At 46.4% G+C, this 12,070-nt stretch overlaps 1 protein-coding gene across 13 annotated transcripts in view; it reads right to left on the bottom strand.

The window, feature by feature from the left end:
* Positions 1–12,070, bottom strand: part of CUX1 (cut like homeobox 1) — a 339,895-nt gene that overhangs the window by 34,657 nt on the left and 293,168 nt on the right. For 10 of the 13 annotated variants that reach the window (XM_039849001.1, XM_039848991.1, XM_039848989.1 and 7 more), the window contains 2 exons: positions 8,156–8,458; positions 4,221–4,409 (listed from right to left, as the gene is read on the bottom strand). The exons of the other annotated variants lie outside the window; for them this stretch is intronic. In XM_039849001.1, coding sequence (XP_039704935.1) covers positions 4,221–4,409; positions 8,156–8,458 — 492 coding nt within the window. The remainder of the gene's footprint in view (positions 1–4,220; positions 4,410–8,155; positions 8,459–12,070) is intronic. 13 annotated transcript variants of the gene reach the window in all.

The following is a 12,070-nucleotide window of genomic DNA, read 5'->3' on the forward strand; positions in this document are numbered from 1 at the left end:
ACTGATGGCCTTTGTTTTCTGTATGAAGTCGAAGGCAGGAGGAAAAGTGATCTGAAGTGATGGCAAAGGAGTCTTGCGAGTGGTGGAGTTGTGGGAAACTATGGTGGAGGATGGAGGAGAGAGATGGCTGGGGGTGAGGAGAGAAGCACAAAGGACCGTACTGGAGCTGGAGATACAAATCTATGGTGGCTCCAACCCACGAAAGTCTGGCAGGTCTCAGATGCCAAGGAGGATGGGTGGAAAAAACTGACAGGGTACTAATGCAAGGCTGGGATTTACAGAGGGATAAGGAGTGGAAAGATATGAGAAGTAGAGTGTCATGGCCAGAGAGTAACGAAGTGATGGCTCATGGAGTCTGGGATGTCTAGGGAACGACGCAAAGGCAGCAGAGGGCAAATTGAGTGAGGTACCTGAATTTAGGCTTTGAGAGGTAGAGTAGTGCATAATAACAAGATGTGGGAACCACCAAGAATTGAGGAGGTCAAAGAACTTGGGGCCCAGGTGCTGGCTGGGTCAGATGGGTCATAAAATCTCCCTGGATGAGGCAGGATGTGGGCATGGAGGAAGACAGTGATACAGGGGCCAGTCTTGAAAAAATGCAGAGTGAGCAGGAGGCGGGCAGATGATGGAGAAGGGGACTTAAAATAAAGCCTGCTGGAAAGAGCTTTGAGCAGGCATGGGCCGAACCCAGGAGTGGAGAAGTGGCTGGAGCAGGGCTCAGAGCCTGGGGACACACGTGGCCTGTCCTGAAAGGGACAGAAGGAGAGAAGCTGGAGATGAGGGAAGGACATGTGCTGTTAATGTGTTTTTACTGTAGAATGAGGGTAAGGAGGGGTAGCGGGGAGTGGGCAGGCTGTGATATGGCTCAGGGACTCAGCGTGTGATTGTTGGTGAGAATATGCTGACTGGACTGTGAAGCAGATGGGAGGTGATTCCTTGATTTTAAGTTCCCTCTGTTCTATCAGTGCTATCTGTGCTTCATCTGCTCCTCCTGTCTTTATGTGTCACTAATCACCAACTATGCTTCAAGGTGAAAACCATTCAGACTTCTTGAGCAAATGAATCATTCACAGTAATCTTTCTAGGGGACTAGTTTGGAATATGGTCTGAAAATTCTTTAAAACTTTTTAAAACTGATGGAAGATGAGAAATATTATTTAATTTAATCAGCATGTAGTAGTAAGAGTAGCAGCAGCAGTTATCATTTATCGTTAATCCTTGCAGTTAAGCAATGGGAGAGACATTATTCCTTTGTACAGATGAAAAAAACTGAAGCTTAGAGAGGCTAAATGATTTGCCTGAGGTCACCCAGGTAGGAAGAGACAGAACTGAGGTCTGATCTAAGTTTGCTCTGCATGGCACTGCCTGCCCTGCCCAATGGTGGCCAGTCCCCTGGCCCTGTCTGGCCACAGCATGGGAGCATGGCCTGAAGCTGTGTCTGTGGGAGCCACAAAAAGCCAGGGAGACATACTTCAGCAGCACTGACATTAGGGTCTCAGATGTCACAGGAGAAGACTATGGTGATGTGCTGAGTGGACTGAAGAAGTAAACAGGAGTAAATGGGCCTGTCAGTGCATCTGCAGCCTCCAGGGAGAGGAGCCCAGATGCGCCAGAAGAAGCTGAATATGTGCGTGTGTCCAGGTGCTTGTGACTGTGTGGACAGGCTGGTTCAAGGGCCATCTCATGAAGGAAACAAAAAGCAGAAGGCAGACTAGGGTAGAGAAAGAAAGTGTACAAGAAAGAAAAAAAGAAAGGCAAGCAGGAAGGAGAACAATCAAAGATTTGGTCAAAAGGGAGAAGAAGCAAAAGCTTTATGGAAGAGAAGGAAGCATAATGTACACGTGAATCTTACAGTCGGATTACCTGGTGCAGAATTTTTAATCTAGGCTACACGGGTAGTACAACCTCATCAATTTTAAAGGAATATAATTATTTTAATAATTATCATTTACTAAGCACTTATGTGTGCTGGTTATTATACTAGGTACACTCTTTTTAATCCTCACAACCTGAAAAAGTTAGCATTATTATCCTCATTTTACAGATGTAGAAACAGCCTAGGGAGTTACTTAACTTGCCATTTTATAATTAGAACTAGGAAACAACCGAGAAGGCCAATCTTCTCTCCCTAAAATTCGTGTGATAGAATTAAGAGGCCTGAAAGAAATGAACTTGATCTGTCCAGCCAGCCCCTCTGGTTGGGTGGATGACCAGTAGTCTATGGAGATCACAGGAAGTACTGTGCTCCAGGTCACACGCTGCTGTGTCTGATGGGTCTAGTACCCAGTCTCCCACTGGGGCTGGTGAAGGCTCCTCTAGTGAGCATCCCTACTAGGGAGAGGCAACACTGGAACCACCGTTGCTTATAGACTTTGGGATGTGAGGAGGGGCCTGGGCCCCACTAAAACAATAACTCTTTTGTAACACAAGATGGCGCCCAGCCTATGCAGAAGGAGGAGTGGAAGTATAGGGAGCCCTGGATAATCTATTTCCGGAGACTGGGGTCTTTTCCCACTGGCCCCGGAGGAGAAACATGCCAGGCGTGTTAGGGCCAGGGCTTGCTTCTCTCCTGATGTTTGTAGCAACAGGAGGCTGCTCGGGTGACCTTTGGGAGGGCTGGCCTGGATGTTCAAAGCTGCCACCAGGAGAGAGCTCCCTGGCACGCAGCGAGCGCAAGAACAGAGGGCATTGCCTTTTGACAAAAAGCAGAAAACTTTACAATTGCTTGGGTGAGCACTGATAACTGTTGAAACTCAGTGATGGATATACTGGGTTCATGATACCATTCTTTCTATTTTTATGTTTGAAATTTCCCATAATAAAAAGTTAAAGACTTTGTGGCACCAGGCCTCTGGAGCCTGCGGCACTGCCTGTGTCAGAGCCTTGGTCTGTCTACACACTTGCAGGCAGGCAGGAGCCCACTGGAGGGCCTTGGATCGGGTAGAAGGCCACTGCCTGAGCGCATGGTCTCACTGTGGAAGGTGCTCAGCTCAAGGCACAGAACACATATCTGAGACCACCAGCCTGGAATCTGACAGCCTGGAGTTTGGATTCCTGCTCCCTGTTTATGCTAGCTCTTGAAATCAGGTAAGTTTCATAATGCCTGAGCCTCATATTTCCTGGGTAATGACATTTGTACTGGATAGAGCTGTGTGGATCAAGTGCCGTCTCAGCTCAGTGCCTGCCAAATAGGAGGCACACAGGGACTGGAAGTGTCTATTATGAAAAAAGAGCCAGGTCCATGAGCTCTTGGGGAAAGAGGCTTCAGAGACTCTCTCCTTGGAGCTCTAAGCCTTTCCCTGGTTGGGCGAGAACAGTGATACTTGGCTGGCAGTGAGCAGCGGCCTCTCCAGGGTGGGTGTCATGCCCACTCCTCAGTTGGGCTCCTCTGCAAAAGCGGATTTAAGGAAGGTAGTCACAGCTTTTATACCCACATCAGCAGCTGGTGCCAGATCTCCACATCTAAGAGATTCAGATTCAGCCCAGAGTGAGCTCACAGCACTGCAGGTGATCCAAGGAAACCCTTTAGGATTTCTCCTGTGTTATAGCCTCTGGAGGACATGGACCATGCTGAGCAACATTTGAGAGGTTGTTTCAGAAGCATGGGGGAAGAGAGCTGCATTTAGCCCTCTAGGAGGCCATAGCCTCTACAGCCCCCTGAGACTATGAAGTCACAGAAGGAGAGAGCTGGTCTGGCAGGAATTTGCTTTGCCATTTTCTAGGCTGGCGTCCTTAATGAAGGCATCTAACTTCTCTAAATCCAAGTCTCCTTACCTATAAATGCATTTATTAACGATCTCTGACAAGATAGTATGTGGACATTCCTGGCATGTGGTACATGTACAATAAATGTTCTAATATCCCATTCACCTAACAAGACAAAAGAAAGCAAACACAAGACACTACCAAGTGCTGCTCATTTCTTGGTGGCTTTATTCTCCTGAAAGAAGAAAAAGGGTACACTGACGGCTAGGGCAACAATGAGGAATTGTCAAAGTGCTCCCCAGTGCTAAAATGTCCTTGGGTTCAGGCCACTAGGTAGAAGACACAAATCTTCCCAGTCTTCTTAGGCACTCATTGGCAGATGAGTGTCAAAAAATCCTTTGCCCTGCCTTAAACAGCCCGTAGGTCACACATCAATGTCCCTCATCAGCTCTGCATGAAGGCTTTAGAAGAGACAGCGCATTTATAAATGAGAAAGCAACTACTGGAGTGGTTACCTTTCTTTTCCATCCGTTTCATGTCCATCAGCTTCTCCACGTTATTGGGGTCATTCAGCCACAGCTGCATTCGGACAAAGGGCTCTCGTCCTTTCAGACTGAGCTTGTGCCAGGGCTTTGGGCGAGCAAGGAGGTCGGAGACAGAGCCTTGGGTGAGCCCTAAGATAGTCTCACCAAATAAGCGCTGACCTAGAGAGAAAACAGAACCAAGAGAGATGTCATCACTGAGACCCAGGGATCTGGAAGGATAAATATGTGTCAAGGTTAAATCAGACACAGCCTTTAACCCATTTCCTGTTTGCCCCAAGAAGACTCACTGGCGGCGCTTGCAGCTACAGCATTTACCCCGAGATAACTCGCGGATTGGAGTCCTAACTGTACCCCCAAGAAATATCTGGCATTTATTATTATTTTTGCATTGCTCTAGTACATATCAATAGTCTTCAGAAACAAATGCTATCATTCTATTTATTCGTTCTGTTTTTAGTAGTGGTATTTCCATTTATAAAATATAGTTAATTCTTGACCGCTGAAAATGTCAAATCCTAGAAACCGTAGCATTCCTACGTGTGATGTTAAACTAATGCTGGCAGCGAGCTGCACTTTTCTTTTTCTAAATGGGAAAAGAGATAAAGGCCCAGAGTCTGGTCAGCTGGGTTCTGCATCTTGGAACAAGTGCTTTGTAGAAGCATTTCTTCAGCCAGACTCCTGAAGAAGAACTCCATTGGTGGTGCAGTCAGTTTTACTCTTGCATTCTGCTTATGCACAATGTTTCTCTCAAAAAGCCTTCAGGCTTTGGATGAACTGAGGCATGGATAATAATACCTGCCACATTTATCAGAGGTGGTTAATCCCAAACCCAAGCTCAGGAGGTTAAGCGGCACACAGGGAGACCTCTCTTTTACAAACTCAAACCACAGGAGCGTCTGCACCAGCTCCTTTCACGGTTCACAAGGTTATCAGGTTTTGCTGAGAAAAGAGGCCACTTGACCCAAGGTCACAGCAGGAAAGAGGAGGAGAGAGAGCTCCTCAGCTCTGTTTTTCTGAAAAGCAGGCCATTTCTAATTCTAAAGTCTGTTCCCACAGTCTAAGCTGCCTCTGCTGATTGAAGCTCAAAGTGCCTTTTCTTGATGCCTTTTCCCTGAGGCCATGGTGGGCAGCCTGTTCCCCAGGCTCATCAGAGGGCATTTCACTCTGGAGAGCACAGCGACACGTTCGTCAGAGGCTTCAAAAGAAAATTTCTCTTCTCTAAGAGCCATTCAGCTGCAGGTTAAGAGGGGGCACCACTTTTAAAGGTACAAATGAGAATGTGATGGGAGAACTTAAATGAACAGGACTTATTAGGTAGAAATGGAGATTGGGATTAGAGAGGCCAGTCTTTGGTACCATGAAGTGCACAGAACATGATACCCGGGGCAGAGGTGACTGTGGATGACTGGCTTATTCCCTCCATGCCTCACGTTCTCCATCTGTGAGAGGGAAACACCATCACCTGTGCTTATAGGGTAGTTGTGAGAAAGTGGTGGAGTGCCGCCTTGTAAAAAGTGGGACTCCAAGTAAAGTTTACAGCATGTAGAGCTTTGGATTTGAGAAGCAAAAAAATTTTTTTTGGTGTTACTCATTTTAACTTACAGATTCATTTACTGATTTTGTAAACTTGTTTCTCTGCTTTACAAACTCTTAGTTTAGCCTACAAACATCCTAAGTTTTTTGTTGTGGTTGTTTAAATTGTACCTAATTTTAATCTGGCAAACAAATCTCATTTCATTCCAAGAAGCTTGCTGTGTTCAGGAACATGATATATATGAACAGCTAGTTACTATTTGCTTGACCCATCTAGTTGTATGAGGGGAAAAATCAAATTGAGTATTCTTGGAAAATTATTTGTATTACTCTAGAGGTTTCACAGCAGTGGCTCACAATCGTTTTTGGGTCACAGACCCATTTGAGAACCTAAAGAAAGCTACAGACCCTGATGAAATGCGCACATACACATTCTGCATATGATTTCTAGAGATTGACACACAGACATTCCAAGAGCCCAGGCCAAGCGATAAGAGGATGCCTGAGTCTCAACTAAGGGTCATCTCTGATGCCTAATTCAGCTGTAATTTAGCCCCCTCTGTGTTCATTAATCCCCTAAGAGACCCCAGTAGGGCAGGTAGCTCCTTTCCCGGAGAAGCAAAGGCCAGTGAGAACAATCATGAACACTGCTTTTCATCTCTGAGTCCAGGGTGATGCTGTTGTGGAGCTTTCTCCTGGAAGTTCCTGCCCAAAGAAGTGTAAGTCATCTATCTGGCATGAAAGTTTCAGCCCTCAGAGCACTGATTTATACTTCACAGCATTTGAAAATCGAGTTCCACAGGCCAGTGGGGTTCTGCTATGGCTGCACATGAACATGATCAGCTACAACTCCAGTACCGACGGGGACATGGATGGGAAGGCCAAGGGTGAGATTTTAATGTTTATGACCTCACAATTGTGATCTTGCAACTTAGTGTTTGAAAATGAGAGTTTTCTTCAGCCGATTTTCAACATTTACATAAAATGACACTTCCTATAAGGGAGTGGACAGCAGTAATATATCAGGCCCTGCTTCCTTGGACTTGCAACAAGACTATAAGGTAGGGGGTGACTCAAGTCTAAGAATTAGTCATTTTTAAGAGCCAACAACTAAATTACTGTTACAAATTAACTTGAAAAACAGACACACAAGGCCTCTCCTGAAGGTACTGGGCAAATTCCAATAACTCTTTGGGGTCGTCTTAACATGCACCGAAGAGAATGGTGCTCCTTTAGTTGACTTTTACACCTGAGAAATAAGGAAGACTTAAGTGTTTGGGGAATGGCTGTCTCCATTCTCTGGATGTCTAAATCAGGAGAATCCTGTCTAGTCAATACTATACTGTAGGAGCACAGTGGTTTGAAATGACTAAGCACCCTAATATTCTTACAGCTACAGACCGGTGGTGCCATGAGGCCCTCAGAGAGAGCCACATCCAGCAGAGCACCTGAAAGGCTGTGGCACTTTTGAGTTGAATGGCCTGGGTGTGAAACCCAGTGGGAGAGGTGGTAAACTCAGTTTTGTAGGGGCTGCCTCCTCCCAGGGGAGGGCCTGGGGAATGGAGCCAGCTTCACAGGTAACAGGGATCACAATAATAGACTATTAGCTGCCAGGCAAGGTGCTAGCAATTGCTGCTACTCACAACCCCTAGGCAGGCCAATTGTCATTCCAGTTTTACTGAGGAGGCTAAGAGAGTAGCTTGCTCAGTATCACAGACACAATATGTAGAAGACTTAGGATTTGAACCCAGTCTGTCAGACTCTTCCCCTATGCCAGTGGTCCCTACCTTTTTGGCACCAGGGACTGGTGCTCTTATGAGAATCTAATGCCTGATGATCTGAGGTGGAGCTGAGGTGGTGATGCTAGCGGTGCGGGGGCGGCTGCAAATACAGATGAACCTTAGCTTGCTACCACTCACCTCCTGCTGTGAGGTCCATTTCCTAACAGGCCACAGACCAGTACCAGTCCTCAGCCTGGAGTTTGGGGTACCCTGCCCTATGGCATCCTGGGCTGGCAGGTTGCTGCTGATCCTGCCCAGCTCTGGGGCCCACAAGGATTTGGAGCTCTACTGGGCATAACCCAATCAGCAGGGTTGGAGTGGGTGGTCTGAGTAGGCTCCAGGTCTGAGAATGTGTATGTTTTACGAAGTCCCGGCTTGGGCACAGTGAAGAAGCCAGCTGGGACTGACCTGCTGAACTCTCGTGCCTTTATGAGCCCCTTAGGGGGACGTTTTTGTGTTCTTAAAGGTAGACTGTAAACGTTTAAACTCTTTGGCTGGCTTGGCCTGAGGTTCTTCCAGCCCTCCTTCCTGAGAACTTCAACAGGAAATGACCTGCGACCTCTGGACTTAGCAACTGGGGTGGGAACTCACCGAGGTTGTTGTCGGTAAGCACCTCCTTGACCCTCTTGGTTATGCCGTAGGTGTCCAGCTCTGGAGACATGGCTACCAGCTCTTGAATGCTGAGGGCTGAATGTCCGGAGAGAGGCAGTGGGGTGGTGGGCTGGGAGTCCGAAGCAGGCGGGTCGCTGGGTTCTGGTGGTTTGCCATCCTTACTTGTTTCAATAGGGGGACAGGGCTGCTGGACCAGTTCAGTCAAACTCTTCACTGATTCACTAGAGCTCATTGGTGATTCAGGAGCAGGGCTGCAGCTGGCAGAGGTCTTTGGCGTGCTTTCTGTAATTAAAGCAAATGGAAAACCGAGGCTGAAAATAGCTGTCTTTCACGACATATATCTACTTTCCTTACCTAGGATAGTAAATAAACGCCTTGTACAAGAAGGATACAGTATGGATTTAAGTGAACCGTTTCATTGTTTTATAGTTTTTTTGACTGAGAGTAACCTTTCATTTTTGGTATAAAAAATAGAAACAGAAGAAAAACTAGGGGTCTAAATAAAAGATTTCTTTAGACTCAACATAGGGCACTATGTTAAAAAAATATGTCATATTAATCATGTGCTGTTACTGTCATGATTTCTAATTCTATAATTCAGGAGTACTTTGCCCAGATTATGATTTGCATACTTACTTTGTCCATAATTTCGTTTTGTCCATTGTTTTAATAAGGGCTGCCCATGATATGTGGTCATCATAGTGATGACCCTTGATAAAGAGAACTAAGGGTCACTGCCGGCCCCCAGTGGCGCAGGGCTGAGTCTCGGGACCTCGGGCTGGTTCTCACTGTGATCCCAGGGGGCTCCACAGCACCCAGACTGGAGGGAACCAACAGAAGAGGCACACCTGCCCCATCTCTGTCAAATCCTAGGAGGTGCTTCTGAAAGGAAGCTCTTTGTTTGTCTATGCCTGATGTCACCAACACTAGAGACATGAGGCCCATGTGGGCAGTCAGGTCTCCACACTCTCCTTTCTTAAGAAGGGCCCCAGAGAGATGACAGCTCATGCAGCCAGGCTACTCAGTGTACATCAGCATACACGGATGGCCTCAAAAATATTTGGTGCCTGGCTAAACGAAACGTAACACCGAGTAATAAATGAATTACAATTGACCAGATAACCGGAATATCCTGTGCTGGACATATTATATCCAGAATAAGGAACTATTCTGAACCCAAGAGGATGGGAAATGTATTCCAAATACAAGAGATATTTTGTATAAATACCTAGAAAGACAGAACCCCAAATAAAACAAATACAACTGATAAACCTGTTTATTGTCCTAGACTGGTACAGAGTTCCACCAGCGCATAAACCTGTGTCCTCAACCTGGAAAATCAGGTTAAACAACAACGATGGTTTGTGAAAGATGTAAAAGAGACAGACGTAACAGCGGAAATGGTCCATATAAATCTTTAAGGCAATATGAATCCTACAAATCGGATTTCTTCTCTCTGCTCACCTCCAGGTCATCAGACAACTGGATATAAAACCCAGCAAATGTTATTTTTGTATCTGAAGCAGCAAAGGAATTGTACTGTAAATTTGCCCTGATTCACCCATGCGAGGGACCAATTTGGCAGATCATCCATCTTGCTCACTGTATACTGTCAAGGATGGCATGAATTCCCCACATGATAAACAGATTTCTCCTCAGGTTTGTGTCCTTTAACCCACAGCAAGGTCAAAATCATGGCTGCCTGGCTAAGTGCACAGTGCCGCTGCCCAAGTGTTCTCCCTGTTTTGTTCTGGGTGCTGGCTGAGGCAGAGCTCCCCAAATAACTGGAGTGGCGGTGCATTTCCTTCTTCCGGGAATTCTCAGTAAGCTGTCTGCATACATTTTTACCATGAAGAACTCCTGAGAGAACAGAGGCACTCACCACACGTGACCAGTGCTCCCAACCATGGCTACAGACAAATGTGAACCCCCAAGATCAAAACCCTGTGCGGGCCTTGAGATGTACCGGGCCAGCCTGTATTTGCACCTCCACTCTCTGAGTCTGTGTCTAAAATATGACAACTCGAAGCTGAGTGTGCTTCCTGGGGTACAATTACTCATTGACAGACACATGTACACACAGATGTCACTACAGTCTCAGGTAACAGAAAGCAGAATCAGGGCCACGTTTTTGGATCAGCACAGATTCAACAGCAAGCGGACTCGCTGGAGAGACCAGGAATCCATATGCCTAGAACATCATGTTGGAAAGAGAGAGTCATTCTTTAGAAAGCTATTTCCAGTAAGCACCACAGCTCCAGCAGCAGGACTGGCATCACAAAACCAAAGCTATTAAGAAGCTCCCACAGCCCCTGGCAAGGCGGCCGAGCCCCTTGTGGCAGAGAGGACAGGTGCTTGCCTGTTTGACTCGCCATTGTCATAGAATAAGAAAGGTAAGTCAACAGAGAAGAACAAATATTACTGTCCCCCCCGCCCGAACTATCAAATGGAAGCCTCTGATAAAAAGAATACTTTTTGAAAGAACAAGGATTTGTTCCACTCCATGCACTTAAAAAGAATTAAGGAAAAAAAGGAGTCCTGGGCTTGGCGTTAAGGCACTGAACTTGGGGGTGGGAGCTACCTCTACTAGCCAGCTACATTAACTTGAATATGATTCTTCATTTCTTGGAACATCCTGGTTTCCTTGTCTGAAAAATGCAGACAGGGTTGAGTGAGGAACGAACTTGCCACATGATTGGTGCTAAGAAACACAATCCGAATTTGATGTTAGAAAAAAGAGCAGTTATTAACTTGTGTTAAAATGTATTTTTTTTATATAAGAGTCTCCTACATTCATTGTAAATCTCTTCATGATTTATTCCTATTTCTTCCACAGTGCCTGGCACGAGACTGAGACGCTGGTGATAAACTCAAATGCTGTATCTTGTATGATATCATTTATCAGCGATCCCCAACCTTTTTGGCACCACGGACCGGTGCTCCTATGAGAATCTAATGCCTGATGAACTGAGGTGGAGGCGAGGCGGTGATGCTAGCACCGGGGAGCAGCTGCAAATACAGATGAAGCTTCGCTCGCTTGCCCGCTGCTTACCTCCTGCTGTGCGGCCCAGTTCTCAACAGGCCACGGACTGGTACCTGTCCAAGGCCCGAGGGTTGGGGACCCGATTTAGATTACGTTCTGGAAAAGGTAAATCTATTAGGGACAGAAAACAGATCAGTGGTTGCTAGGAGTGAAGGGCAGGAGTTGATTACAAAGGGGCATGAAGGGATTCTGGAGGCAGGATGGAACTATTCTATATCTTGATTACCAAAATTCCTGTAAATTATACCTCAATATAAACTTACTTAGGAAAAAAGTGTTGGTGGAAAGATTGAATAAAGATGTGTCATTCCATTCATTCTTTCACTCATTCCCTAAGTATGTTGAGTCAGGACTTTGGAAATATGGCAGTGAATGGGCATAGGTGGCCCTGCTCTGTTGGAGCTCACGCCTACAGGGACAATGGTCATTAAACAGAAGGAGATAAAGGGCCTAAATGTCCTGATGAGAGACAGATGGGGGGCATGTGAGCACACAGCTCGGGGGTGGGGACATTGATGTGGCCTAGGGATCAGAGATACCTTCCGGTAGAGTGACATTTCAGGTGGACTACAGGCAAGAATAGGAATACGTCAAGAGGCGTAGGAGTGGCAAAGGAAGGGAGGTAGATTGTTCCAGACCTCTGGTGGGCTTGAGGCATGAATGAAATTTAGTGCAGCAAGAATATGAGGCAAAGAGAGGCCCCCTGGGGCTGAGTGCAGGACCTCTGAATTGGCCTCCTACACTGGGCAGCCAGGGAAAGGCCCTTCACCCTGGCAACACTTCCCTTTTGGGGATGCAACGCAGGCACTAGAATGTGTAGTGAGGCCTTATCTGAAAGAGGAAAAACTAGA

This window comes from Pteropus medius, unplaced genomic scaffold (genome assembly GCF_902729225.1).
Source record: "Pteropus medius unplaced genomic scaffold, Ma_sr-lr_union100, whole genome shotgun sequence".
Lineage (NCBI taxonomy): Eukaryota > Metazoa > Chordata > Mammalia > Chiroptera > Pteropodidae > Pteropus > Pteropus medius.